General features: G+C 39.8%; 1 protein-coding gene across 3 annotated transcripts in view; it reads left to right on the top strand.

Annotated features, from left to right (window-relative positions):
- The first annotated feature begins 65 nt into the window (after positions 1-65).
- furinb (furin (paired basic amino acid cleaving enzyme) b) overlaps positions 66-24889 on the top strand; it is a 79722-nt gene continuing 54898 nt past the window's right edge. Inside the window, exons 1-2 of one of the 3 annotated variants that reach the window (XM_069162993.1) lie at positions 66-568; positions 9599-9878. In XM_069162993.1, coding sequence (XP_069019094.1) covers positions 9702-9878 — 177 coding nt within the window. In that variant the 5' untranslated portion in view covers positions 66-568; positions 9599-9701. Of the gene's footprint in view, positions 569-709; positions 893-9598; positions 9879-24889 lie in introns of those variants that run through there. The other 2 variants (XM_069162994.1, XM_069162995.1) reach the window with 2 other exon arrangements.

The following is a 24889-nucleotide window of genomic DNA, read 5'->3' as shown; positions in this document are numbered from 1 at the left end:
ATCCGCTTGGTTCCAAAAGTGACGTATTTCCTGAAGAAAAGGGTTAGTGGCAGTTTGTTGTCATCTCCGTCCAATAGTGAGCCGTTATATCGTGTTGGCATGTAGCCTCTTATTTCCCCCCCTTTTTCTTTTTTTTTTTTAATTTATTGTATCCGTGCATTTATTTCACGTGTATGAATTAATGCGGACGCACTCCGGGACAGCAAACAAAGCAGAAGAAATGACTGAAACCATAAGAAGGACCCGTTAAAGAAATTTACCGGCGGCCGTCGGTTGAAGTTAACTGGCAAAATGTGACCGTGGTGGCCGATGGACAAGTTGGTGGCGGTTCAACAAGCAGGACGGGGCAGTTAAATTCAGCACTTCGTGGACCAAGATGGGTGCGCGCAGATAACATTACAACTATTCTTCTGGACCAAGTAAAGAAAGGAACGTGAGGTTAAATATAAAAGTCGAAACCACAGGGGAGGAAAGGGGGGGAGAGTCTCCGCCCGGAGGGACAAGAGGAAAAGATGAGGAGGAGGAGGCATGACGTCTCGGTCCTTACTGGCGTCTGACTTGCTGAAAGGTAACTTGACAGCTGCTTGATTGTTGTTGTTGTTTTTTTTATTAGTTTTTATTGAAACGCACGAGTTTTGATGTGTTCAAAGCAGGGAGGGGAGCTGTGGCGGAGTGGGTGGGAACAATGGGAGTATTTGCGGAGAGCGTTTTCAGTGTTAAGTCTCTGCCGGCGCTGCCAGCAGCCCTCACCAGTCCTCCCAGTTTAGGTGGATGCTCCCCCCCCCCAGTCTGGATAACAGGCTTTTGCTGTAATATCCAGAAGGAGACGTGACTTGGCAAGATCATTGACCAGCTTTGACGTGAAGCGCTTCTTCTTTGAAGTTAATTGTTGGTAAGATGTTGTTGTTGTTGTTGTTTTTTGTCTAACTGTTGTATTTACAATGTTGTTTTCTGCATCATGCATCGTTTGACTCGTTTAATTCAGATTTATGATTTGTTTTCCACGCTCTCCTTTCTCTCTTACGTTTGCTTTTTTTTTTTTTTTTTTTTTTTAATGATTCTCTCACTTTTCACCCCGAAGCCCTAACAGGCTAAAAACCCATCATCAAGTGCGCTTATCTGTGTAAAATGTGACTTGCTGAATTTAATTTGAGTTAGTTGGGGCTCTTAGGCAAGGCTGAAATTGTTTGGCTCTCGAATAGCTACCCGTTTATTTCTCTTCACACTGGCATTAAATACTGCATGTGTGCCGGTTCGAAGAAAAGCAAACCAGCTGGGAAAAAAACTAAGCCTTAAGTGATATAACTCACCCTTTCTTGCCCTATGATTCATATTGTTTTTACCTCTGGCGTCGCTCCCACTAGGATCTGAACAAGGGAGGAAGTCAAGGTCACCAGCTTTTGCTCAGAGCATCCTTCTCATTTGGATTACACTATCCCAAAACATCAAAGATTACCCCACAAAACTAATCTTTTGCGCATCTCTTTGGTAGGCCGAGATCTTGCTCTGGCCATGTGCAAGATCAGAGCTATTAAAAGGGTTTGTTCTTATGTTTATTATAGGAAGTTGGATTGGTTGTACTCTAAATACCAAGTTTCTAGCTGAGTTACCGGGGTTTAACAGTACTTATGATCCTTCAGCTCTCAGCTCTTGGTTGGGAGCAAACATTTTATTTTATAAGAGGTATAAAACAGGAATGCAGTGGAGGAGAAAGAAGTAGGAAGACAAACCTGTCAACAATATAACTCATATATAAACTGGGGCACAGAGTGTTGTGGATGAGGGGAAGTTTAACACAAGGAACAATGCCAAGATTCAGATGGGGGGTAAAAACTGGGTTGGATCTCTCTGTGGGACATTACTCACAGAATTGATTCTTTCTCCTGGACACATTGCTGCTGCCCCCAGACAACAGTTTATCAGGCTTTTCCATCTGTGTGTAACTCGTAGACAGCAGGCGCTAGGATGGATCAGGCTTTAGTGGCACTCAGTCATGGCGATCCTCACTCACTTCACAGTGTGCCTCAGATGATCACCGTACAGCTCACTTCCAGCTGTGCACCGCTGTCCTGACAGCACAACATGCCTGCGCGGTGGCCCAGGTTTTCCAATCACACTGGAGCAATTTTACCTCTCAGGAGAGGACACTTGGCTGTGTCAGTGGTACTTCACAAATGCTGCAGCTCGGTTGTGTGCCTTGGTGCTGTGTGAGAGGGCAGCCCAGAACACATAGTGGGTGTTGATTTGGCTGGTGGGCAGCTTGAAATAGAGCTGAAGTGCTTCATAAAGTATGCTCTGTCACAGCTTCATGTGCTTGTCATTACCATTGGAAATTGCCTGTTCATCCCCATCAAGAGCGTGTTATTTTGTCACATTATAATCACGTGTCTCCAGATTTATTCAAATGCTAAGAGAGAAAACTGAATGCGCACATGCCAGATACATCACATTTGCACGACTGGAGATGCTCACGTGACGTTAGGCTTCTGCTGCTGCTCACCTAGGTTGTTTCACTGGCGTAGCGGGGGTTCAAGTGGTTTCCAGAAGGGTGCAGGAAAATGAAATTGGCAATTTTTCTGGTCTCAAGCAATGACTTTGACTCATTGTAATAAAATGTATAATATGACTGCATTTGTGTGAATGTTGGTGTTTTAATTATTATTGGCAAAGATTGCCCAGTCGTTCATTAATCATTTCACTCAGCTGCAGATAATGGATTTTCAAGTTCAATGCTAAGGCAGATATGAGCGTTATTAAAGAAATAGTGAACAACTGGATGTTATTGCTTTTTGTGTGAGCTGTGTGGCAAGAATCCCTCAAATCTGGTCATTAGAGACTTTTGACAAAGACACATATTGCGGCCAGATATTTTACAGCAGAGCAATAAGCTCCTGTGTAAGATAGCAGCAACTACAACTGAACTACAATATGAAGGAAATGAACCGAAAATAAAATTAATCAACTATTATAAATAACTATAAATAATGCCAGCATGACGTGAATTGAAATTAGTGTTAGAGTTCTTGCAACCTATAGAAAATATGTGTACGCTACAACTGCAATCTGTGTAAGCCAGTGTGGCCAATAGAGTCCTACCTGCTCATCTCTGAGCTGCAACTATAACATTCAGATCAGTTTAGACCTTAAGTATTAACTAGAATTAAACCTGTGAGATCAGCAAAAGACAACATAATGATTATTATATCAACAGCATATTGATACAGTAATGATATCACTACATTTATATTAGTACAACAAAAGAATTATGCAAAACCTTCTTGCATGAGAATCCGTTTTCAGCAGTCTGGTTCATAATGAATCTTAAATCCCCAAGTCTTCAGGCTCTTTCCCAATGAGGTTATGAAAATTATAATTAATATAGTGTTGATGTATGGCTGATCCATCAACCCTCCCCCCGGCCCCCCCCCCCATCCTCTCCCCACCCCCCTTCTCAGTGTAGCAGAATAGAGAGGAGGAGTCAAAGCACAGGAGTTACTCTGTGGTTAGTTTGTGGAACAAAGCCTTGTCCTGCTATCGACTGCACACCTTCACTGGTGAAGTGTGCTCCTCAAGGGCACCTCAGCTGTCGATGCTTGCTTGCTCATTATATATTTCCTAGACAGAATGTCGATGCAAAATGTTTTGAGAGGAGCTACCTGGTGCCGCCGCTGCTGCTGCTCTTCTGTCCGACAAGTGAAAATGTGTTTTGTGAATAACAGAAATTCTTGATCAAAATAAGATGCTTTCTTTATGACGTACTGAATGACATTCAGAGGTCTTTCAGCAGCAGCAGCGGTGGGCGACATGACAATTTCAGATCATTATCGTAATTAATAACCTACTTTCCAGGCAAATGGCAGACGTCACGGTATTTAGTGTCCTATTTAGTGTCCAAACTTCACATAACATCACTGACTAGTGGATCTGCCTTATGTAGACAAACCAATCGAGTGGTGCAGCCTCCATGATGGCTATGCTGATTGGATAAATTACTTCACATGACTCCTTCTTAAGTGATGCATTTAACAGTACAACTATGAGGTATAACCAGCAGCATGTTGGATGAGGAGCCCAAAATACATTCAACGTCAGGGGCATGGAAATGGTTTGGCTACTGAGTGTTTGGAACTTTTCATGTCAAAGTTATCTGTGAACTTTGTCGAGCGATGTCGGTCTTCTCTGGGGGTAGTACAACAAACATCTTCATCCACCCTAAAAGACAGTGCCGACAGTGCTTCATTCAGGGCGGCACCACCTCACTCCTCGGCATCCCGTGAGAAAAAACAAAACAGAGTTTTCTTTGACTGAATCGTTTGAGTAGTGAAAATAAACATGACTAAAGCAGGAAGCAATGGAAGGACATAACTGAGGCGATCCCATTCTATTTAGCGAAGGATATGGGGCTTATTAAAGCTGTTGACAATGTGGGATTTTAAATGGCAAAAATGTAAGATCTGCCGCATGAGCTGTTAAGCTGTAAATATTTGTCCAATTCCACCATTCTCCATATGAATGCCAAATACCAACAGAAGATTGCTGCTGAAATTCAACAGATTTTATTTTTGCATGGACAAGTGACTCATGGTCTCGTCGTACGTCTGAGCCATACCTGAGTCTCACAATCCATTTTATCGGTAACTTGAATTTGAAGAGGGCATGTCTTTAACCTAATTACTGGCCTGAAGACCACGAGGGAACTCATTTTCTATAACCTGAATGAAGCATCAGAGGACTGTAGTCACAGTGAAGAGCAAATGACTTGCAATGGCCACAGACAGTGTTGAAAACATGGTGAGGGCATTGCAACTCAGCCATTATTAACCATTATTATATGAATCATGAACACATCAAGCACTCATTATTTATATAAAAAAAAAAAAAAAAAAAAATAGAAAATCTCTTTATTATTTTTCACTTAAATCATTGACGTAATGATTAAATTGTTGTAAAGAGACATCAGTTCTGAACCTCGGATATGACCATGATTCATTTTTTGTGAAACGTGTGTTTCCCCCTTCCAAAAAAAAAGTGCAAAGAAACCAGCACCCTCTCTTTCAGCTGTTCAGCAGAGGGATGTTGTGAAAGCTTAGACTAAGCTCCGCCTGTCTCAGCAGAAGCTGATCACGGAGAGTGCAACGCAAAGGGGTCCAGAGTAAAAATGACTGAAAGGGTTCTGGAACAGGAGAAAGCTAATCAACAGGTGCTGAAGGCAAAAAGTAAAGCAAGGCACTTTGTGCCAAAATAGCAAGATATAGATGTTTTGGAATCTGTCAAGAAGGCTCTCAGTCCTCTCAGAGATTTCACAGATGTGCTGTCAGGTGGGGACTACGAGAGTGTGTCTTATATGAAGCTCATGCTCATCCTGTTGAAAACGATTATCTTGAGGGTGGATGTTGAGGACACTGCCCTTTCTAAGTCACACAAGGAAACCATTTCTAACTGATTACTTCGGCCTCAAGGATCCAAACACAGACGACATGCTGGATATGGCAGCCCGAGCTTAACCCCAGGTTCGAGCTCCACTATGTGGATGATGAGAAGAGAAAGAGGGTTAAAATTAGAGCTATGTTGGAGGTGGGGGCCCTCTTTTCTGCATCCACTGTTACTGTAGTATCGCTGCCAACACCATCTGCTGCACAAAGTGCTGAGGGGCCAACAAAGAAGAAGAAGAACACTGTAGCTAGACTCTTCAAGGCATTGAGCGCCTCAACAGCCACAGGCCCACCTTCTTCCCCACCAGTGAGGTGGATGCCTTGGAGTGGTGGAGAGTGCGCCAGGCAAACTTTCCACAGATTAGTTGCCTGGCAAAAACCTACTTCTATATACCAGCAACCAGTGTACAGTCAGAAAGGGTTTTCAGCACAGATGATAGTATTGATTTGCCAGAGGGCAACTCCAAAACCTCATAAATTAAAGCAACTTATTTTACTCACAAATTCTTTTGAATTTTTAGGTCCAAATGTGATTTTTCAATCTCCTTAAAAAGCAAAATGACAGAGAATGCGAATAACAGAATTGTTCATGTTCGGGAATATTAACAGCAGCTCCTGATGCTAGTTTTGATACAATGATGAGCTTGCACTGTACACTTCAAATTTTTAAACTAAATGAAAACTACTGTTGACATTTAAGATTGTTATCTTTATAAATGTTACAAGGCTACCCCTGTTTAAACCACATCTTCCCTATTGTAAGTCTTTGTTATGCTATTTTGTTGTTGGTGTATTTTTTTTAATTCTTTTCAATAGTGGTGCTGTTGACATATAACTGCAACAGTCAGAAATGGGAATACTATTTTAATTTTTAAAACTTATTGGCGAGTGTGAAATTTTACATTTTCAAAGTGCATTTGTGTTGTTTACATTTTACCAAGTATTGTGTGTGTGTATATTTTTCCCACCCTTTCTGTTTGTGTCGTGAATACTTGAAAAGTGTTATTTTAGGATTATTTCTTTTGGCTCCTGTTTGGAGCTTCGAATTAACCGGTTTTTTTAATCACCATTTTGAAACCTGTATAATTCTCTAATGCAATATTGTGTTTTAGAAATGGATAAATTAATAGGTTATTTTAAGCCTGGCAATAGTCTACAGGGCATCTAAAAATAACAAAACACTGCCACAACTTAGATCGTGAGCCATGATTACGATGAAATAGATTAGGATATTTTTTGGGAAATATCGCCCACCCAGTTATTTGAAACAGAAGATACTGACTTAATAATTCAAAGTGGTCCCCTTATTGTAACAGGCCACTCATCCAACTCTGCATTTCCACTGGTTAATTTACTCCAGTGTGGTGCTAAGCTCAAAGGAGGTTACACAACTGCTTTTCTATTTTCATTGTAGTTTAGATTTCAAACACTTAATTCTTTTGTGATTTGAACATTAAAGTTTTATCTGAGTTTTAGGCCTTTGATGTATATTGTAAGAGTAAGCAGCGTCTTGTTAACTGTTCTCCAGGCCGTGTTTTGAGATAAGGTGTTTTTGGTGTCGTTTTATAATATGCTCGTTATTTTTCAGCAATGCTGTACAGGGGGAGGGGCCCTCTCTCCTCCCCTCTCTCTTCCTCTTTCTCCCTCTTTCTCCATTCATTCTGTGACAGCAGACCCCTGCTCCTGTTTTTGTGGCTCCAGCATCTAATGAGCACAGAAGAATTGCTCCACGGGAAGAGTGACAGCCCCTGGTCATGTTTCCACCACCTCTCTAGCTGTGCTCAAATCACACCCACCTCGAAATGTATCTGCGAAGCCGCAGACGTATTCAGTGAGCTTCTCGTTGAATAGTTCGGCTGCGTGAAACTCTCCGGGAAGGGGATAATTATTTGGGAGAATGAAGAACGGGGGCATTTTCTGCATTTTAAAAATGGCAGTTGTGGACAATGCATTTTACTGACAACTTAATGCAAAAACAACAGCCTCCTGCAAATTGCCCAGTGCCGATAGGCATTCTTTCAATTAGAGTTTGTTTCATTTTAAAGTCCTCAGGAAACGGCCAGTTATTTGACAATACTTATAGTAGCTCTGGTTGATCAATATCGAGCCACTCACTAAAGTTGGAACCTTTTTAAGATTTTTCTTTGTTTTCCAAGTTCAATCCAAAAATAAAGGCCAACAAATCTCAACCCCGTTTCCCAGGAGTATGTAAAGGCTAAGGTTATTTTAGGTACATGTGCTTGAGTACTGAACTAACATGTCATCATATCCTCAAACTGTTCCTCCAGTATAACTGGAGTCTCTGTGCTGCCTTATGCTTTTTTTTTTTGTGCTGTTTTTGACTATTATGATGCACAGGGTGTGTTACCAGACTGCTCTTTAGATAGTACAGTCATTCTATCCATCAAATTTTCCGTGACAAGAACAACAGATGGCATGGCTCCCTCAGAGCTATGATCTCAACATCAGAGTCAGTCTGGGATTACATGAAGAGATAAAGCATGCTCCAAAAAGCTTGGAACAGCCTACCTGCCAAGTATCCTAAAAAAAACTGCTTTAAAGGCAATGGGGGGGTCTCCAGCCTATTTAAAGGTCCCTGATGATGGGTGTCTCCTTTGCCAAATCTCAACCAAACTGAACACCTATTAGAGAATTTGGCGGTATTAGACAATGCCATCCAACAGAGTTTGAGTCTTTTTCCAAACCTGTTGAAGTTATTCTTGCAGCTTGTGGTGGCCCAACGCCCGACCAAAGTACTTCATTTTGTTTTTTTCTTTTAACAATAACACTGTTGACTGTGTTTCTTGGTTGTTTGTATATCATATATATAGATATATACTGTACTGTATATACTGTGCATTTTATATTTTATATTTTTTACTGCTATTTACTGCTATTTTATTGCTTTTCTATTATTCTATTATTATCTTATTGCTGCTGTAGCGAAAAAATTTCCCCTCTGGGATTAATAAAGTAACTACCTAACCTAACCTTTTGCATGTATCTCTGGTTAGGGTAAAACTTGTCAAGATATCTTGCTCTAAAGTGTTGGCCAGACATGGGGTTGCCGTCATTGTCTGTTCAAAAAAAGAATAACTATCATCCTAATTCCATTTCTGTATCTTCTAAGGGAATTTATATTGGAAATCCAGTTTCTGCGAATTTTGAAACCTCCCACAGCAACAGCAGAAGTCATACGTAACCACAGTAGGTTTACATTATTTCAATGCACAACGAACTCTTTAGAGTAGCTTGAAATTTATTTTCCCATCAGTTAGTGGTGTGTCAGGGATTGCCTCACTGAATGGCTTTGTGATGCCAAATTGGTGGGATCAGCAGTGTGTCAGGACAGGCATTTAGGCCTGCATCACGTCCTTCCTCTTCATCTTTATAGGATGAACTGATATACTTAGCGGATACCCACACCTCATCTCTCTTCTCATTCGGTGTGTTAACTTACCTTAAGCTTTCCTTTTCATGTGCGACTTACAGGCTCCTTTCCTTTGACTCAAAGAGCTACGAATCAAAGGTTGGCAGAATGTCCCAGTCTGAAAATTTCTTTCGTTTGAACATCTGCTCAAATAATGGTTCTTTTTGTCACGCTTATTATTTTAGTATTCAATTAAAATATGTTGAACTGCAGTTCAACATATTTTTCATGCCCAAACAGTCGTTGGTTGAATATACATTTTGGAAAATGATCAAATTAAAATCAGTGTCTGGGTGAGAATTTAAATATCCTCTCCCTCTGAAGCTTCTCCTCTCATTGCCATTAGTTGTGTACTGGTTTGCTCGAAGCTCTTCTTGTATTGCAGCATCAAGCCTACTGTATATCATTATCATACATTACCTTTTTAAGGTAAAAAAAAAGAATGAAGAAGTATTGAAAAATTATTTTGTTTTTGGTGGGGCCTTTGTCTGTTTTGACCTAATATTTATCCTTCACACACTTATTAAGATGTGCTTTTTTTTTTCTCCTGAGTTCAACTGTAAACAGTGAGCTATGTTAGATGCAAGATGAGGTCTGTGGGTGTGCTGTTTATTTTTGCAGAAGTTTTTGGTTTGTTTTCGAAATGGTATCTGCACTAGGTAATTCTAGCCCAAGAGTGACCCAGTTAAGAAGGCCATGTTTTTGTTTATAGCTTGCTCTGTCCTCTCATCTCTAGGCCACTGTTCTACTTTGCTGCTTTGAGGTAGAGCGGCCCCACTCTGCCTGGGAGGCAGTGACGGACGGACGGATAGACTGACCTGTGAAGAGTTCTCCTTTTAATGGATGCCAGGGTGGCCCTGCTGCTCTTATGGACAGGTCTTGTCCTCCTGACAGCTGAACTGAAGAGGATTGATGCTGCAGAGGTCTACACTAACACATGGGCTGTCCAGATTAATGGGGGACCAGGGGAAGCTGACCGCATCGCCAGGGAACATGGTTTCATCAACCACGGCAATGTAAGCTCTACTTGTATTAAAATGTATTATTATTACAATTACTAAGCTATTATACAATGTACTGTATGTGTGTGTTTGCATTTGTCTCTTTTATATTTAATACCTGCCAACATGACTTCACCTGAAGCTGTATCCATACACAGCTTTAGCGTGTACAGTAGCTGAACATCAGTGTTAGAAAACGATTGGACATCAAAGCTGAGCATCAGAGAGCCTGACATGACACCCGCAGGCCATCCTGTTTGTGCAGCGGATTGTCTAAGTGGGGCCTCCTCCTCTTCTTGTAGTTAAAGTGGGACATGTCTGAATTTCTAACACACTGGCAGACAGTTGTGTTTAGAGTGGTGTTAGAAATAAAGTTAGACAGGAATAATAAGGCTGTTATTTTTGGTTCTGAAGGAAGGTTCTTATATTTTATTATGATAAAGGTAGTTTAATGTTATTGCTAGCACTTAAAAACTATTTTTTTGCCAAGGCATTTTTAATTAATTGAGTTGTGGCACACATTTTTCAGATAGTGGAAAGAAAAACAAATGTCAGAAGAAGTGAAGAACAGGGAAGCGAGAGGGAGGAGTAGGAGTGACGTATTGTTCTTTCAGTGGTGTGTTAGGTCCCTTGAATATCAAAAGGCTTCCAAGACTAAGCTTTTTCATATGTATGCTCCACAACTGACAGTGAGTCGCTATTTGGTCCGCTCTTTCCCCTGTTGCTGCGCATGAGACTTAACTTCATTTGTATGTGTCTTTGTGGAGTTGCCGGAGTGCAACACACGCCAGTGAACAGCCCTCTGGATTACTTCTTTGGAATATGCGTAGGGGGTTCCGCATATTCCCATCCCAACCATACCCACCTCAAATAAAGAGGATTTTCTGAAAGAGAGGTTTGCAAAATTAATTCGGGCTTATCATTGCTTTTTTTTTTATTTCGTCACAGATAGAGTTTTGTCTGGAGAGCAGAACCAGATGTTTTAGTCCCTTTTATGGTAGCAAACAGTTGTCACATGGGTTTATGATAATCTGGATAAGATTAGATTTCTCAGTGATAAATTGTCTTTTCCGTTCCACCCTATTATATTAAATCATATCCATGTAACTTTACATCGAACTTCCTTTGGTATTAACCTGAACAGTTGCTGTTCTTTCAGTCTTAAACAGTCAAATTATTGTACTGCAGAGTGAAAGAAAAGGTATACTGGTCCCTAACAGATTTGTACTTGTAATTGCTTCTGTTAATTCGAGATAAAGAATCAATCTGTGGTCTAAGTAAATTGGTTAAAATGATGCATATGCATTCTAGACACATCAGAAAGATGCAATACTTCTTTCACTCCTATTCCCCTTGTGTGATCACTTTCCCTAAATAAACTGTAATTGCTTTTTTTTTCTGTTTATTTCTCTTTCCTGTATTTCAGCCAACCACAAAGACATTTCCAGCCTCTACTCTGCCTGTTATACCACTAGATAAATAGATAGGTGTTCAGCTCTACCTTCTGTTTAATTAGTGATTGCGTCAAAAGAAGAGTTGCTGGAAGAAGGCATAGGAATGAATCCTCAAAAATGATTCTCTTTTGCGGAATATCTGATGCTATATGGCAGGTCGTCAATGCAGTGCACGTGACATAAAGCGGCTCAGCTCCCGGAGAGTAAAAGAGGAGTGTAGCCCCATTTCACAAAGTGGGCCCTGAATCAGGGGCTCAATCTTACTCCAGACAACCTCTATCTGGTTCTTGGTGCATGGAGAAGCTTCTTTTTGCAGTTCAGATGTAAAATAAACTATTCCAGCAGAGGATATACTGGAGAGGCCTGCACATTTTGAGAAGCTGAGACTGATTAATAAAAAGGGACTAGGAAATACTGTAGAATGAATTGAGACAGTTAACAGTTCCAAAAAAAAAAGAAGAGAAGAGGAGTGGAAATGAGACACATGGTGATAGCTAGATGGCTTGAAGAGCATGTGGGAAAGACTTACAAAACAAAAAATAAAAGGAAATGTGGTTTGGTGTTATGGACTGAAAAGCTTCAGTTGAGTGCTGGGTGACTAAAAGATTGAAATTTAGTATTATCCGCTGTCTGGAATTAGATTTTGTGGGAGTACATCTTCACTCATTGTTTAACAGAGGCACCAAAATAAGTTTTAGTTTAGTCTCTTGTCCCTGAGTGGGTGCTATAAGAGAGTGATGATCTGCAGGCTATGTGCAGTATCTGCGCTTTGACAGTATAGTGTGGGTTATGTGAGTATATGGGTAAGGAAAGGCTTTGCAGAGCTCGGGGCTTAGAGGGAAAACGTCTTAGTCATTTTCCCATCATCTTTGGTGGTTTTTGTACAGGGCACTTGTAGAGAGCAAAGAGGCTGAGGTATAATCAGGAGGTAATGGGATTTTTATCACTAATGTGATTATGGGATCATCAAGTAAAAGATTATTTGTTCACTGCAGCGCTTAGAATGCCTTATTGTCTCAGTGCATCTATATGTATCCACAGATTCACTTATTATGTTTCAGCCTTTTTGAGTGACTATGAGGGAAAGAAAGTATATTGTGTGTGTTTGTACGTGTGCTGAATACCAGGGTTTAAGTGTAAATGTCATCAGCACTTCCTTGTGTGCATCAACATTTTACAAGTTGTCACAGGATGTTGTTATATCTGTTTCTCTGTTATGTCCTCAGTAATGTGTTTAATGTTTTTTTCAATAACGCTTTGTGTCTGAGTGGGACTTCCAGACCAGGGTTCCTGAGTTAAATGTCATGTTGTGTTCTCGGTGAGCCGAGTCAAAATCATTGTTTTTATGAGGATGGGCAGGCTCTGTAGGCGTTGACAGACTGAATCACCCTGGAGTCGACGGCTAATGCCAGAGCCTCACTCCATGTATCTTTGTCTTTCTATCTCTCTTTCTATATCCATCCATCCGGGGCTGAGGGTGTCTTGTCTATTTATAGCTAACTCACTCAGAACATGTGGATTATACAGTGTAATCTGAAATTAGGTTTTGTTATCCACCTTCCCATTGTCTTTTCAACTGGTTGTGGCCCTCTTCAAAAGTAGCAGGAAAACACTCTGCTGGCTGTTGTGTTGCACAGCTAACAGGTCATTTCCAGGTGACAGGCAAAATGTTTGATTGCGGTTATTTTGTGCCGACTGATGATACCACAATACTCTTTCAAAATCCAATTTTCCATAACACGCACACAAACTCTCCGTGCTAGGTGGAATGTAATGCAATCGTGGACCACTGTCCATTATTCTGCACATGATATTCCGCCAACTGTCTGACGCACAAACCTACTGGCCAGTTCTCTTTCTCCCTCTTGATGTGATTCACCGAGCTCTGTTGGCAGGAAATATAACAAAACAAAATCATGAAATATATCTAACTCTAACACACTCATTTTCTCTCTGTCATCGATTTACCTGGTGGCTGCGGGAGATGGTCACAACACATCAGCATTGAGTGCACAAAGGAATGGCATTGATACTTTTAAGACAGAAAAAGGGTGTTAGTGCTGTCGGTGTGAGGAGATTGATTATTTTCTACTTGAATGTTATTTGCAAAATGAGCTCTGTCAGATAGGCTGCATACATCAGACAACATCAATGCTTTTATTTGCCTTAAGTGCGCTTTGGAGACGTGTCTTATTTTATGTGTACGTGTGTGTCAGTTACTTGTTTACCTGATTATTTAAGGTAATAGTTTCATAACAGGAACATCTCTCTCTCTCTCTCTCTCTCTCTCTCTCTCACTCACTCACTCACACACACACACACACACATACACATATTCTGTCCCTGTTGTTTTCTCTCCCGTTCATAGCTGTTCCGAGGTGTTCATATTCTCACATTTGAACACTGTAGTCTCGCTCATAAACTCATACTGCACAGTTCTGCAGCATGTAGACAGGCACTGCCAGCACCTGCAGTATTTGCTGTCTTCTATTTCCCACAGGGCTTTAAAGGGAAACTCGGGAGTGCCTCTTTGAATAAAAGCTGTGAAGTCTTGCCATTGGCACTAATGAATCTCAGTAGATAGAGTCTGAAGAGATGCTAATATATTATAATTCTAGCGCTCAAGAGATTATTGTAAGAAAGAGTAAGATTGTCTCTTGTCAGAAATCCTAGCTGTTTTGCAGTCAAACTATTGTCCTATAGGTCATTTTAAGTACTTTAGAGGTACTTGTCATTTTACTTTTGTTACAGTTTTGTCACCACAATAAATAATCACTTTTGAAGAGACATTTTAGATCATTTCTAATGGTCACTGTGAAGAAGCAAGCAAGTTTAAACAAATCTTGGGTATCCTTGGACTCATCTGCACTAGGTACATCCTAAGACAATGGTTCTCAATTTGTGGGTTGCCCCCCAAAAGATTTCAAATGTGTGCATGAACAAGAAAAATTTGAGGGGAAAAAAATTCTGTAGACTTATTTCAAAGTTGACAGAATTTCTGATGCTGTGCTTTTACTATGAAAGACGTATGTTTCCTATGACGCAGCATGCTTTCTGTCGGCGTTTGCTGCCAGCATTGTTATCATATTAATGACCAAAACTAAAGTCAACTTAGAAGTTAGCTGTCATTTAAAAACAGGGTTAGGATTTGACAAGTCTGCCTTTTATTTCATATTTATTTCATAGGGGTCAGTGATGATTTTAATTTTTTTTTAAAGATTTGCAAAAAATTCAAAAAAAAAAAGTTTTTTCACGTTATCATTATGGGGTATTGTGTGTAGAATTTTGAGGGGAAAAATGAATATAATCCATTTTGGAATAAGGCTGTACCATAACAAAATGTAGAAAAAGTGAAGCGCTGTGAATACTTTTCGGATGCACTGTATGTTCTTAAAACTTAATGAGCATCACCCGTTTAACCGTGTTTGAAAAGCTTTATGCATGCAGTTCAAGATAAGTCTGCCGTGTTATTCCATTGGGTTTTAGCCCTAGTTTCACTTTTGTTGCACTTGTTTTTCCATGTTCTTACATGAAGGTATTGTGCACTATTTGTTGTGAGTTTTAATGGCCCAAAACTGCAAAAATTATTTGCAACTTAATGACTATGAAAAATGTGGGTGCTCAGGCTACAGCAGATGAGAATCACAGCCCTAAGGGAGTTGCTAAAATAAACAAATTGAAAAAAGCAGAGCAACTCTTGAATGAGGTCGAACGAAGATGAGTGAAGCTTAGTTTGATTTACCTCTGATAATAAGATGAGATATTCTGGGGTCAATAGCAACCTGGCAGCACAGTACATGCAGTGTTGTAATGGCATTTAACACATCGCATTGTGTTTTATAAATACTGTATTTCTGTGTTTGCTCTTTTTTGCTCTAAGTGGAGAGAATAAATATGCACTTTGCAGTTTTGCTTTTCATATGTTAATATTTTCAGCTTGCTAGGTCATCACTCTTATTGTGTTCATCATTATTAATTCATTGATTGATTGACAGACACTGCCTTAATTAATTTCTGCTCTCACAGCACCATCTCATCCTCAGCATCTTTGAACTGAATGTAATGAGCTTCCAAAATCCCCCAAATTACAGGAAGACCCCAGAGCCCCCATTTTCAGTCACAAACATTTAATTTGTTTCTTTATTTGTGTCTTTATTTCTTGCTCACTGCCCTTAGTTCCTGCCTTCTCTCTTTCTTCTTCAATTAAACATGTTTTTAAACCTCACAAAGTCAGACTAGAGATCATTCTCTGATGTGTAAGATAGTGTAAGACTTATAACTACAAATCACTTCATCAACCGAAGTAGAGACATGCTTACAACAACATCCTAATCATCATTTCATTAATGTTCCACTTATAACAAACCAGTTCCATAGGTACCAATCCAACACTAAAGCATTACAAGCAGAAATAATGCTACCATAAAACTGAAGTTGACAAACACTTTGTAAAATGGAAGTGACTGTGAACTTGAATGGCCATGTTAGTTTGAAGTGGTATTTTGTCGCTTGTTTCTCATTCAGTGTGTTCAAAAACAGTCAGGCTGGAGAGCCCTTTTTGGTGAATAAAAAAATCATTAAATGTAGATATTTTTATCCCTCATGATTTTTAAGACATTTATCTTTGCTGCAATAGTTTGCGTATATTTGCAAGCCACAGCTTTTTCACCCAGACGCTGCCTCATTCTGAAGTCTATGATGAATTTTAATTAGTGCATTTGAAAGTCTGACCAGAGGTTATAAAGCTTCACCGCATGATTGAGTGAAAAAATTTGTCTCAAGATTTAAAGGATTGGTTCAGTCTGTCAACCAAATTCCTTGCTCCTATGAACACAAAAGAGGAAAGTGAGGATATCCAAAAGTAACATAAACTATAATCTAAGTTTTTCTACTCATTACCCATTACTCTTTATTTTGCCCTTTATGTCGCAGAATTAAGTGATGTAATGTTTTACTTTGAGTTTTAACATGAAAACATTACTGTAGAAATAATTTCTTAATTCAAGGATTTATTCACAGTTGACATTATTCATATTTTAAATACCTAACCACTTACCTTGGTTCCTGTCAACATGACTTGATAGCATGACAAATCTCTATTATTTTCTCTACCTGCCCTTACCTGACTTGTTTTGTGTCTGCGTGTATGTGTGTGTGTGTGTGTGTGCGTGCGTGCGTGCTTGTATTACTCCTGGTAAAGTGACATACTGCAAATCGGTGTGCAGTTATATTGTGAGGACACCTGACACTCTTGACCAAAAGCAACTTCTCATTAAAGTAAACTATTACAATTCAGGGTAAAAACTTGGTGTAATGTTAAGGCAAGGGTTTGAAAAGTTGCGTGTGCGTGTGCCCAGATTTGTCTTCGTGATGGTTATCTTACGGATGGGTACAACCTGCTGCTCCTGCTCACTGCCTCAGCGCTACACTGTAAAGCCCTGGTGACTGTCTCCAAACTGGCACACCACTTCACAGCCTGTTCTGGCATTAGGTTGCCATGGAGAGAAAATTGACAGCACATTATTTCCGGCAGATTGACTTCAGGGGGGTGGGGGGGATTTATTTTTGGGCAATACAGTTTCCTGCGTTATCCTACATCTCAAGGCCACAGTGGTCAACTCCCAACTGTGACTTGTGCCTAATTACAGAATTCAAATGAGACTCTTAAGAAAGCGATGGGTCTTTTATGTATGCTTCTCTGTTTTCCTATCTTTTTTGAAAATGAAGTAGTCAGTTAATACTTTGAAGTATGTAAAATGTGCTAACAGTGTACACAGATTTATTTTTTTGACTTTTTGGAGGGATTTTATAGCCGCATCGTCTTCTCCTTATCTTACCCCATAGAATCCTCTGGGAAATGTTGTTTCGCAATTCTCTCATTTCCCAGTAGCGTTTTGCCATGTTTACCGCCTATCCTCTTTAATCTTGTCCTGTCTTAAAATGTCCAATATTTGCAGGTTGTTTGGAGGTCTGGTCCCCCGTCAGTCTCTCTTTTTTGCACCTGCGTTCACTCCTCTGATCCTTGTCTCCCTCTCCTACCTTTCTTAATCCTCAAGCTTCTACTTTATTTCAGTGTTTACTGATCTGAGTTAAGTTCAGTTGTCCCTGAGCTGTCTCTCATTTGAATGTACCACTTCATTATATGGAGCCTGCAGCCACAGGGCATTTAGCTGTTTCCAAAAATGTCTCCTGGAAATGGGTTGGTGCTTTGCCAGAGAGACATAAGTCATTGCTCAAAAGATTCAGAAAACGATGTTTTATAACTCTAGAATCTGACCTATAAAACTCAGACTCTAGTTACGCCTGCTACTATCAGTGCATTGGTAATAAATTTGCTGGCAGGTTTTGGACTGCAGAATAATGATCGGTTGTTCTAGTAGAGAGGGTGGCTGGATGACTCAAAGACCAGTGAGTATAGATGAAGTTTGTGGGAAAGGATTAAGTCCATCAGGCTGCTTGCCCTCTGTTACTTGGAGATATGAAGCCAGCCATGCATGTGTATTGTCTGCCTTCATTCGAGTCTTTTTTCTTCAGGGAGAGCTTTTTAGAACTGCTCGCATTCATAATCTGGCCATTATTGACTTACGGCTAGGAGTAAATTGAAGATGGAACTTTTATTTTGTAAGGCACTCACTTTTGCTCACAGGGAATAATGTAGATACAGTTTTATTTAGCTTCAGCCACAATGGCCACCAGTTTCTCTCCCTTGTATTCTTCTTTGGATAAAATATTTTACTTTCAGATATTTTATGTTGCATTCATTTAGAGTTTTATAGCATGATGCTGTGTAAGCAACATATTGTGGGAGACTGGTTACGACATGAACATATTTTGATGTATAACCTCAGATTTTTCTAAAGTTTGTTGTTTGCTTGCACTTATACATGTTTTTATTTACCTATTTTCTATGTCAGTATCTTAAATAATTGTACGTGTAGTTGCTGTTCCTTGGGGAAATTTAGAGAGTAAAAACAGCTGAACATCAAATAAGAGCACAGTGGCAACTGTTCAGCTCTCTCTTAAATCTTAATTCCAGCCCTAGAGTAGGTATTATTACAAATAAACAGTTCTTGTGAGTCACGGGCAGGGATCCTACTTGTGAAGCTACTGTTGAGCTCTCTGCGTTTCAGATTTTGCATGGAAATACAAACCCTGGGGCTTTACTGAGACTGAGTGATTTTGATAGACCTTAATGGTGAATTTGGAGATTTTAGTTTGTGTTCGATAAGGTTAGCTTTTGGAAAAAGCTCCTCAAAACTGTCAAATCCCCATTTTTCCAGCTTAGTCTTAATTGAGCATTTTATCATCAGTTGGTTTCTTAAATAAGCATCTAACGCAAATGGCAGCATAAGTAAAGGCTACTAGAAAAGGACAGAATTTTTTAAAAACAATTCTAACACAACACAGTGGAGAGTTAACAAATGTACAGTAAAATGTACTTACTCATTGAAGTGTTTTTCTTTGTTTTTACTATTTTCTTCATTGTGGAACATTATTTTAGATATCAAAACTAAGAAATAACACATTGTAGTTAACAAAAATATGTTAAATCCAATTTTAGATGCTTCAGAGTAACCGCCTTTTGCTTTGATAACAGCGTTGCACAGTCTTGGCGTTCTACCAAACAGCTTCATAAGGTCGTCACCTGCGATGCTTTTCCAATAGTCCTGAAGTAGTTCCCACATATTCTGAGCACTCGTTGGCTGCTTCTCCTTCCCTCTACGGTCCAACTCCTCTCAGAGAATGTGGAGGGCCAGGTCATCGGATGCAATACTCCATCACTCTCCTCGGTTAAATAGCCTTTACATTGCCTGGAGGTGGGCTTTGTCACTGCAGAATTTTATGGTAATCCCACTGGTTTAGTGTTGCCTTAAATTCTGAATAAATCACCAACAGTGTCACCAGCAAATCCCCCCCCCCCCCCCACACCATCACACTTCCTCCTCCATGTTTCACAGAGGGAACCACACATGCAGATACAATCCGTTCACCTTCTCTGCATTTCACAAAAATACAGCAGTTGAAGCCAAACATGTACACTGGAGACTCATCAGATGAAAGTACAGACTTTTTCTGGTCTCATGTACATTCTTTATGTTTCATGGCCCTGACCTGATGGTCTCCCTCAGTAGTGGTGTATTTGCAGGCCGTGAAGGCCTGATTTACACCGTCTGCTCCGAACAATTGATGTTGAGATGTGCCTGATACTTCAACTCTGAGAAGTATGTAGGATCTAGTCTGAGGTGAATTTTGTTGATTTCTGAGGCTGCTAACTCTAATGAACTTGGTGTTCCTTTCCTGAGGCAGTTCTCATGAGAGCCTGTCTCATCATTGTGTTTGATGATTTTGTGTATCTATACTTTGAGAGACGTTCTGTTTTCGTGGAAGTTTTCAGACTGACTGACCTTCATGACTTAAAGTAGACAGGCATTTGTCTTTACTTAGTGAAGCGTTTCTTGCCATGGTAAGGATAACAAAGGTAATCAAATATGGATTTTTATGTGTGGATTTTTATTAATCCTACCGCAACACAAATGATGGACTCAGACACATTAAAAAGGTGATACATTCTACCAATTAAACTTATGACAATGCACACCTGTTCATTAAAAATCAGTCCAGGTGACGACTACATGGCTGTTTAAGAAGATGCCAATCGTGTGCAAAGCTGTCACCAAAGTAAACAGTGGCTACTTTGAGGAATCTAAAGTACTTGGGTTTGTTCAACATTTGTTTTGTTTTCCACATGATTCCATGTGTGTCATTTGAAAGTGTTGACATGTTCAATGTTTTTCTGCAGTGAAGATAATAAAATGTATTCCTCCAATGCTAAAACATGAAAAATCCAAACCCTACAAGTGTACAAACAATAATGAATTTGACTGTGACTTTGAACACAAGACAAGCTCTCAGTTTTTCCTGCTGTATGCCCAGATTCTGTCATCTCCCATGAAATGTCTCATATCTCTGAATGATTCATATTGTTATCTTTTATTTGGTGTCAACAACAATCAGTATGAAACATTCTGAAATGCAATAATCAAATTGAAAATAAAATACTCACTCATTTGCCAGGATTGAACAGCTGAAGCTGGCATTGATATTGTTGCTGCCATTACTGCCACTGCAATTGCTGCCACTGTCAGTAAATGTTATGACTACTTCTGCTAATGTCACTGCTACAGCCACTGCTCCCCCAAAACACAACTGCTCAGAGTAAAATTTGTGCTCAACCCTGTTGAGGCGATCTAAAGTAAACACACTTCTTTAATAATTGTAGCTGTTATAGTTCTCTTTTCAATCAGAATCTAAAAACAATTGCATAATTATTACCTACTCAAATTGTCATTCTGAATATTCAGCACTCCAATACAGAAAACCGAGTCCTCCAGAAGCAAATTACCAGCTCAAATAATTAGATAGAATTGCTGTCAAGCCGGCAATCCACACACCTGCTAAGCATGTTTGCATGTCTGATAAAAGCTCCTCTTTCTTTGCACTTCTAGTGCAGAGCTCCGTCGCTCATCCCCTCTCATGCCCGCAGGGTAAAATGCACAGGCCTTGAGACAGCCTCGGCCTCTCCACAGAGAATCACCTCCAAGCATTCTGCATGCCAACAACAGCACTGTTCAAGCAATGCGGGCAAAATGGTAGCTCACCCATAGCACCACAGTCATTCATGTCATGTACCTCCAGCTTAACATGCTAAATCTATACCCTGTTTCGATTCCAGAAATCACTGCTCAACCATGTCCCCCCCCACCCCCACCCCCATAGGATCACACGCAAACATACAATCGAATTACATTTCTTCTCACCTCCTCTCTTTTTTCACGGGATGGGACCATTCCAATTCTAGCTTGGAGCAAATACTATTAAAAATGTAATATTTGTGGGAATAAGGAGGGAATGAATGAAAAAAGAGATTTGTTACCTGGAGATATCAGTGAGAGATCAAATTCGTGCTCTTCCAGTATTATATCCCACTGTGAGAACCCCAGAACTTCTGTCATCTGTATCATGAAATGTCTCATACTTCTGGATTACTCTCTCATAATGTTATGTTTTATTTGTTGTTGTAGCATTTTATTTTTCCTTTTTCTGATTTGTTTTAACCTGTTTGGATGCCCGTAAAATTCTTTGGATTCTTCTTGTGATTTCTCAACATGCCGTCAGTCAATTTGGCATGAATATTTTAAGACCCTATGAAATGGAAATCAAAGCTTGGTACACAGAGTTAATTTGGATAAAAGAGGGTTATGAAAATACATTCAGCGGGGGTTCATCTTTTAAAGTCTGCAGTGCATGCATAACGATTCAAGTTTCCTTTTAATTTGAAGACATATTGATTAAAACTACACCAGCAGTGATGATATATTATAGTTGAATAAAAGCATTCAGGCCACAGTTTCAGAAACTTACTGGGAACACTGGCTATAAATGAAAGCGAAGGGGGATAGGCCTCTGTACTTATAAATAATTTGCACACTTTTTGCCTTGGAATCCCTCATCGTACATTCACATCAAGCTCCCCAGACAACATAAGTTTTCAGCCCAATTCTGATGCATCAAAGTGGCAACTGATTTATCTAACAAACGCAACTAAGAAGAAAAGTAGGTTTTCATGTTATGGGCCAATTCAATTATGGATTTTCACACTTTTGATGCTTGTGGAACACAAGATACCAGTGCATCTACTGTATCAACAACCAGCATGCTATCTTTTTTATTTTACCTTAATCTAAGAAAGGGGGGGGGAATCCCTCAGACACATGGAGCAGTGTTTTTCTAAGCGGAACATGATCCCTGACCTCACTGCTGTGTTCTGGTGTGTTTAAGGCTTTGTGTGGGAGGAAGAAATAATGTATTGATTTTCTTTTGAGTAACTTTTAAGTAGCACAAAAATCTAGTGAAACATTTATCAGAGCACCAAGACTGTTCATTGTCGTACACAGCTAGGTTTTGTTCTCTCTGTTTCTCCTTATCCCTAAAGAAAAGTCTGACAAGTTGACACGATGTCAAAACAAAAGTTGTGCGGAGCATCGTGTACTTTGTGCTGCTGTAAATGTAGAAGTATGACCTTTTGAGGAAAGCAGAATGGAAACGTGAAAAGGTCTGCGAGGCTGGAGATATCAGGCTCCCCACTGAAGCGTAACACTTGGTCAATTGCAGACTGATCCGATTTAGCAGAGACAAGACAAAGAGTGATGGTGAAATAACAAGGCAGCTGGGCCTCCCTGACTCGGGCAATATTAGTGATCCGGTAGCTTCTGCCCAGAGTTTACAGAAAGTAGGTGGATTAGTTTATCATCAATAACTGTTTACTGTGAACAGTGGCTCATACATTATTCCAATACAAGTGAAAAGCATTAGTCATTCATTACGTGTGGCTGAAACCCTTTTTATTTAATTTTATAAAAAAGTTATAGAAAGTACATTAAGATTCCTGTTACTATTTAAAATGAAGGTATGGATTTTAAATCAAAATCTTAACATGTATGTAATTAGGGGCTAATGATCCATGTGCAGCCATTAGAGAGTTCTTATGTATGGGTGGATGCGGAGGTGCTACCATGCAGCTCCGTACCCAGAGATGGGAATTGTGAGTAGTAGTCATAATACAGCCTGAATAATGTAGAAAGAGCGCCTGCCATGTGGAAAGAATACCATTCACAGCGGAGGATGAATGCAGAATACTTTCGCTGTGTTCACCCCCATTTTCATTCTCCTTTTAGAATTCTTTGTCGGCAAAGACCGACTGTGGTGCCGCATGAGCAGTTCTCTCAAACATTTAAACGATGTAGAGGCTCTTCAAATTGTATTCTCCAAAATAAATCTTGACATGAAAGAATGGAGCAGTTGACCCAGAACATATCAAGGTTGTTTCATTCAAATGGTAGGACAACCTTTGGGCTCTTAGCTGTTGATAAAGAGTTTGTCTCGGATATTGAGTAATTTAAGCTGCGACTGTGGAGAATGGTCTCTACAGGGCTACTCCACTTCGTACAGAATCTCCCATTTGTCTGAAAACCTACTTTCTTTTCTGTAGGTGAAGTGTGCGCTAACTAAAACATATACCTTTGTTTCAGACTCTGTTCTGCAGCTCTAATAAAAGAAAGAACGTTTCAACATATTTGATTAATAGTTTCATCGCAATTACTGGACAAGCAAGTTTATTTATATCTACTAATGGGTTATGCTGAGGAGTAATGCACCCACTACTTAAATACATCCTCATTAAGAGGTTGGGGAGAACAGCAAGCACTATACTTTTCTAGTCTACATTATACTATAATGGGAAAGATGACTGCATTATTTATGTCTACTTTTTGTGTACACTGGTAGAGCTATTGTTAAGTACCCACCGCTAGCCCACCACCAAGATGCATCTAACCTCCATCTGTGCTGCATTTGTACCGCAGTGGAGGCTGCAGGATATTCTTGTACACTAGAACTGATTGGGAATGTTGCAAAACAAAATTCCTAATTTTCCAGACAACACCTCTCGGCAATGGAACAGTTTTACTTGCAAGTACTTTCACTGACCATTGTACATACTTTGATTTTGCTACACCAACTTAGAGTAGTGCTGAATCCATTTTTAGTTCTGCTTTGTGCAGAAGAAAATAGTTTGTGTCTGTTTATCAGGCAAATGGATACTGTTGTCATGGAAAGCATGGCATGATGTGGTCATGCTTCTAAAGTAGTGGAGTATGTTTTGTTGAGACATGGCCATACGCAATTGAGCAGATTTCTTTTAAATGATTTGTTGAATGCATCGTAGAAGCTGTAAAGAATGACTGAAACTCCTCAGGTTTTCATTATGAAGCTAATAGCGTTCAGCCCCACTGCTCCGTTGTTGCTGTTTTGTGTTGATGCTTGTGAAAGAGGTAACAGCGCAGCACACCAGGCTGTCTCAAACCAGCCCTCAGAAAATGTCCTTGGCTCTGTTATGGTTGTTTGAAACGAAATTGAAAAACAAAACAAGGTTAAAAAAAAATATAATTGTCCCCAGATGTTAATCTCCCTGTTCTGTGAAGCAGGAATCCTTCTCTGTATGTTCCCATCCTACGGAAAAGTCCTAAATGTGCGAGTCACTTGATGTGGCATAGCAGAATGCTTCAGCCATTTATCATTGTTATGAAGGTTATCATGGGACCTTGCACAGCAGTCCTTTATAGTAAGTGCTCTGTTCTCTTATGTTTTCAGTGCCGCCACACAAATGCATACACCCCACGCAGAAAATATGAGTGGTGGTTTAGTGCTTGTGTTTCTGCCGCATTAGATTTATATACCCTGCTGTAATATTATATCTTTAAACTCTTACATTATGAAGAAAAAAAGCTGCTCAGCCTGAACCGTTTCCCCTTATCGCAAACCAAATTCTTTGAATTATATTCCGATTATTAACATTTTCTCTATGTTTGCCGACAGTGTTTTTGATTAGCTGTAAAAGGATTAGAGGCATTTAGTCTGTAAATCCCTACTTCTATTGATCACACGTGTTATTTTGAGGTGAATTGGATATAAATGTCATGCTCTTTGCAGGGCAGGGCCTTGAACAGCACACAG

The sequence above is a fragment of the Embiotoca jacksoni genome, unplaced genomic scaffold (assembly GCF_022577435.1).
Source record: "Embiotoca jacksoni isolate LCO1_2020_lvr unplaced genomic scaffold, fEmbJac1.0.p SCAF_3, whole genome shotgun sequence".
Taxonomy (NCBI): Eukaryota; Metazoa; Chordata; class Actinopteri; family Embiotocidae; genus Embiotoca; species Embiotoca jacksoni.
Note: the sequence above shows the minus strand (reverse complement) of the source record. Positions and strands in the feature narration are given on the sequence as shown.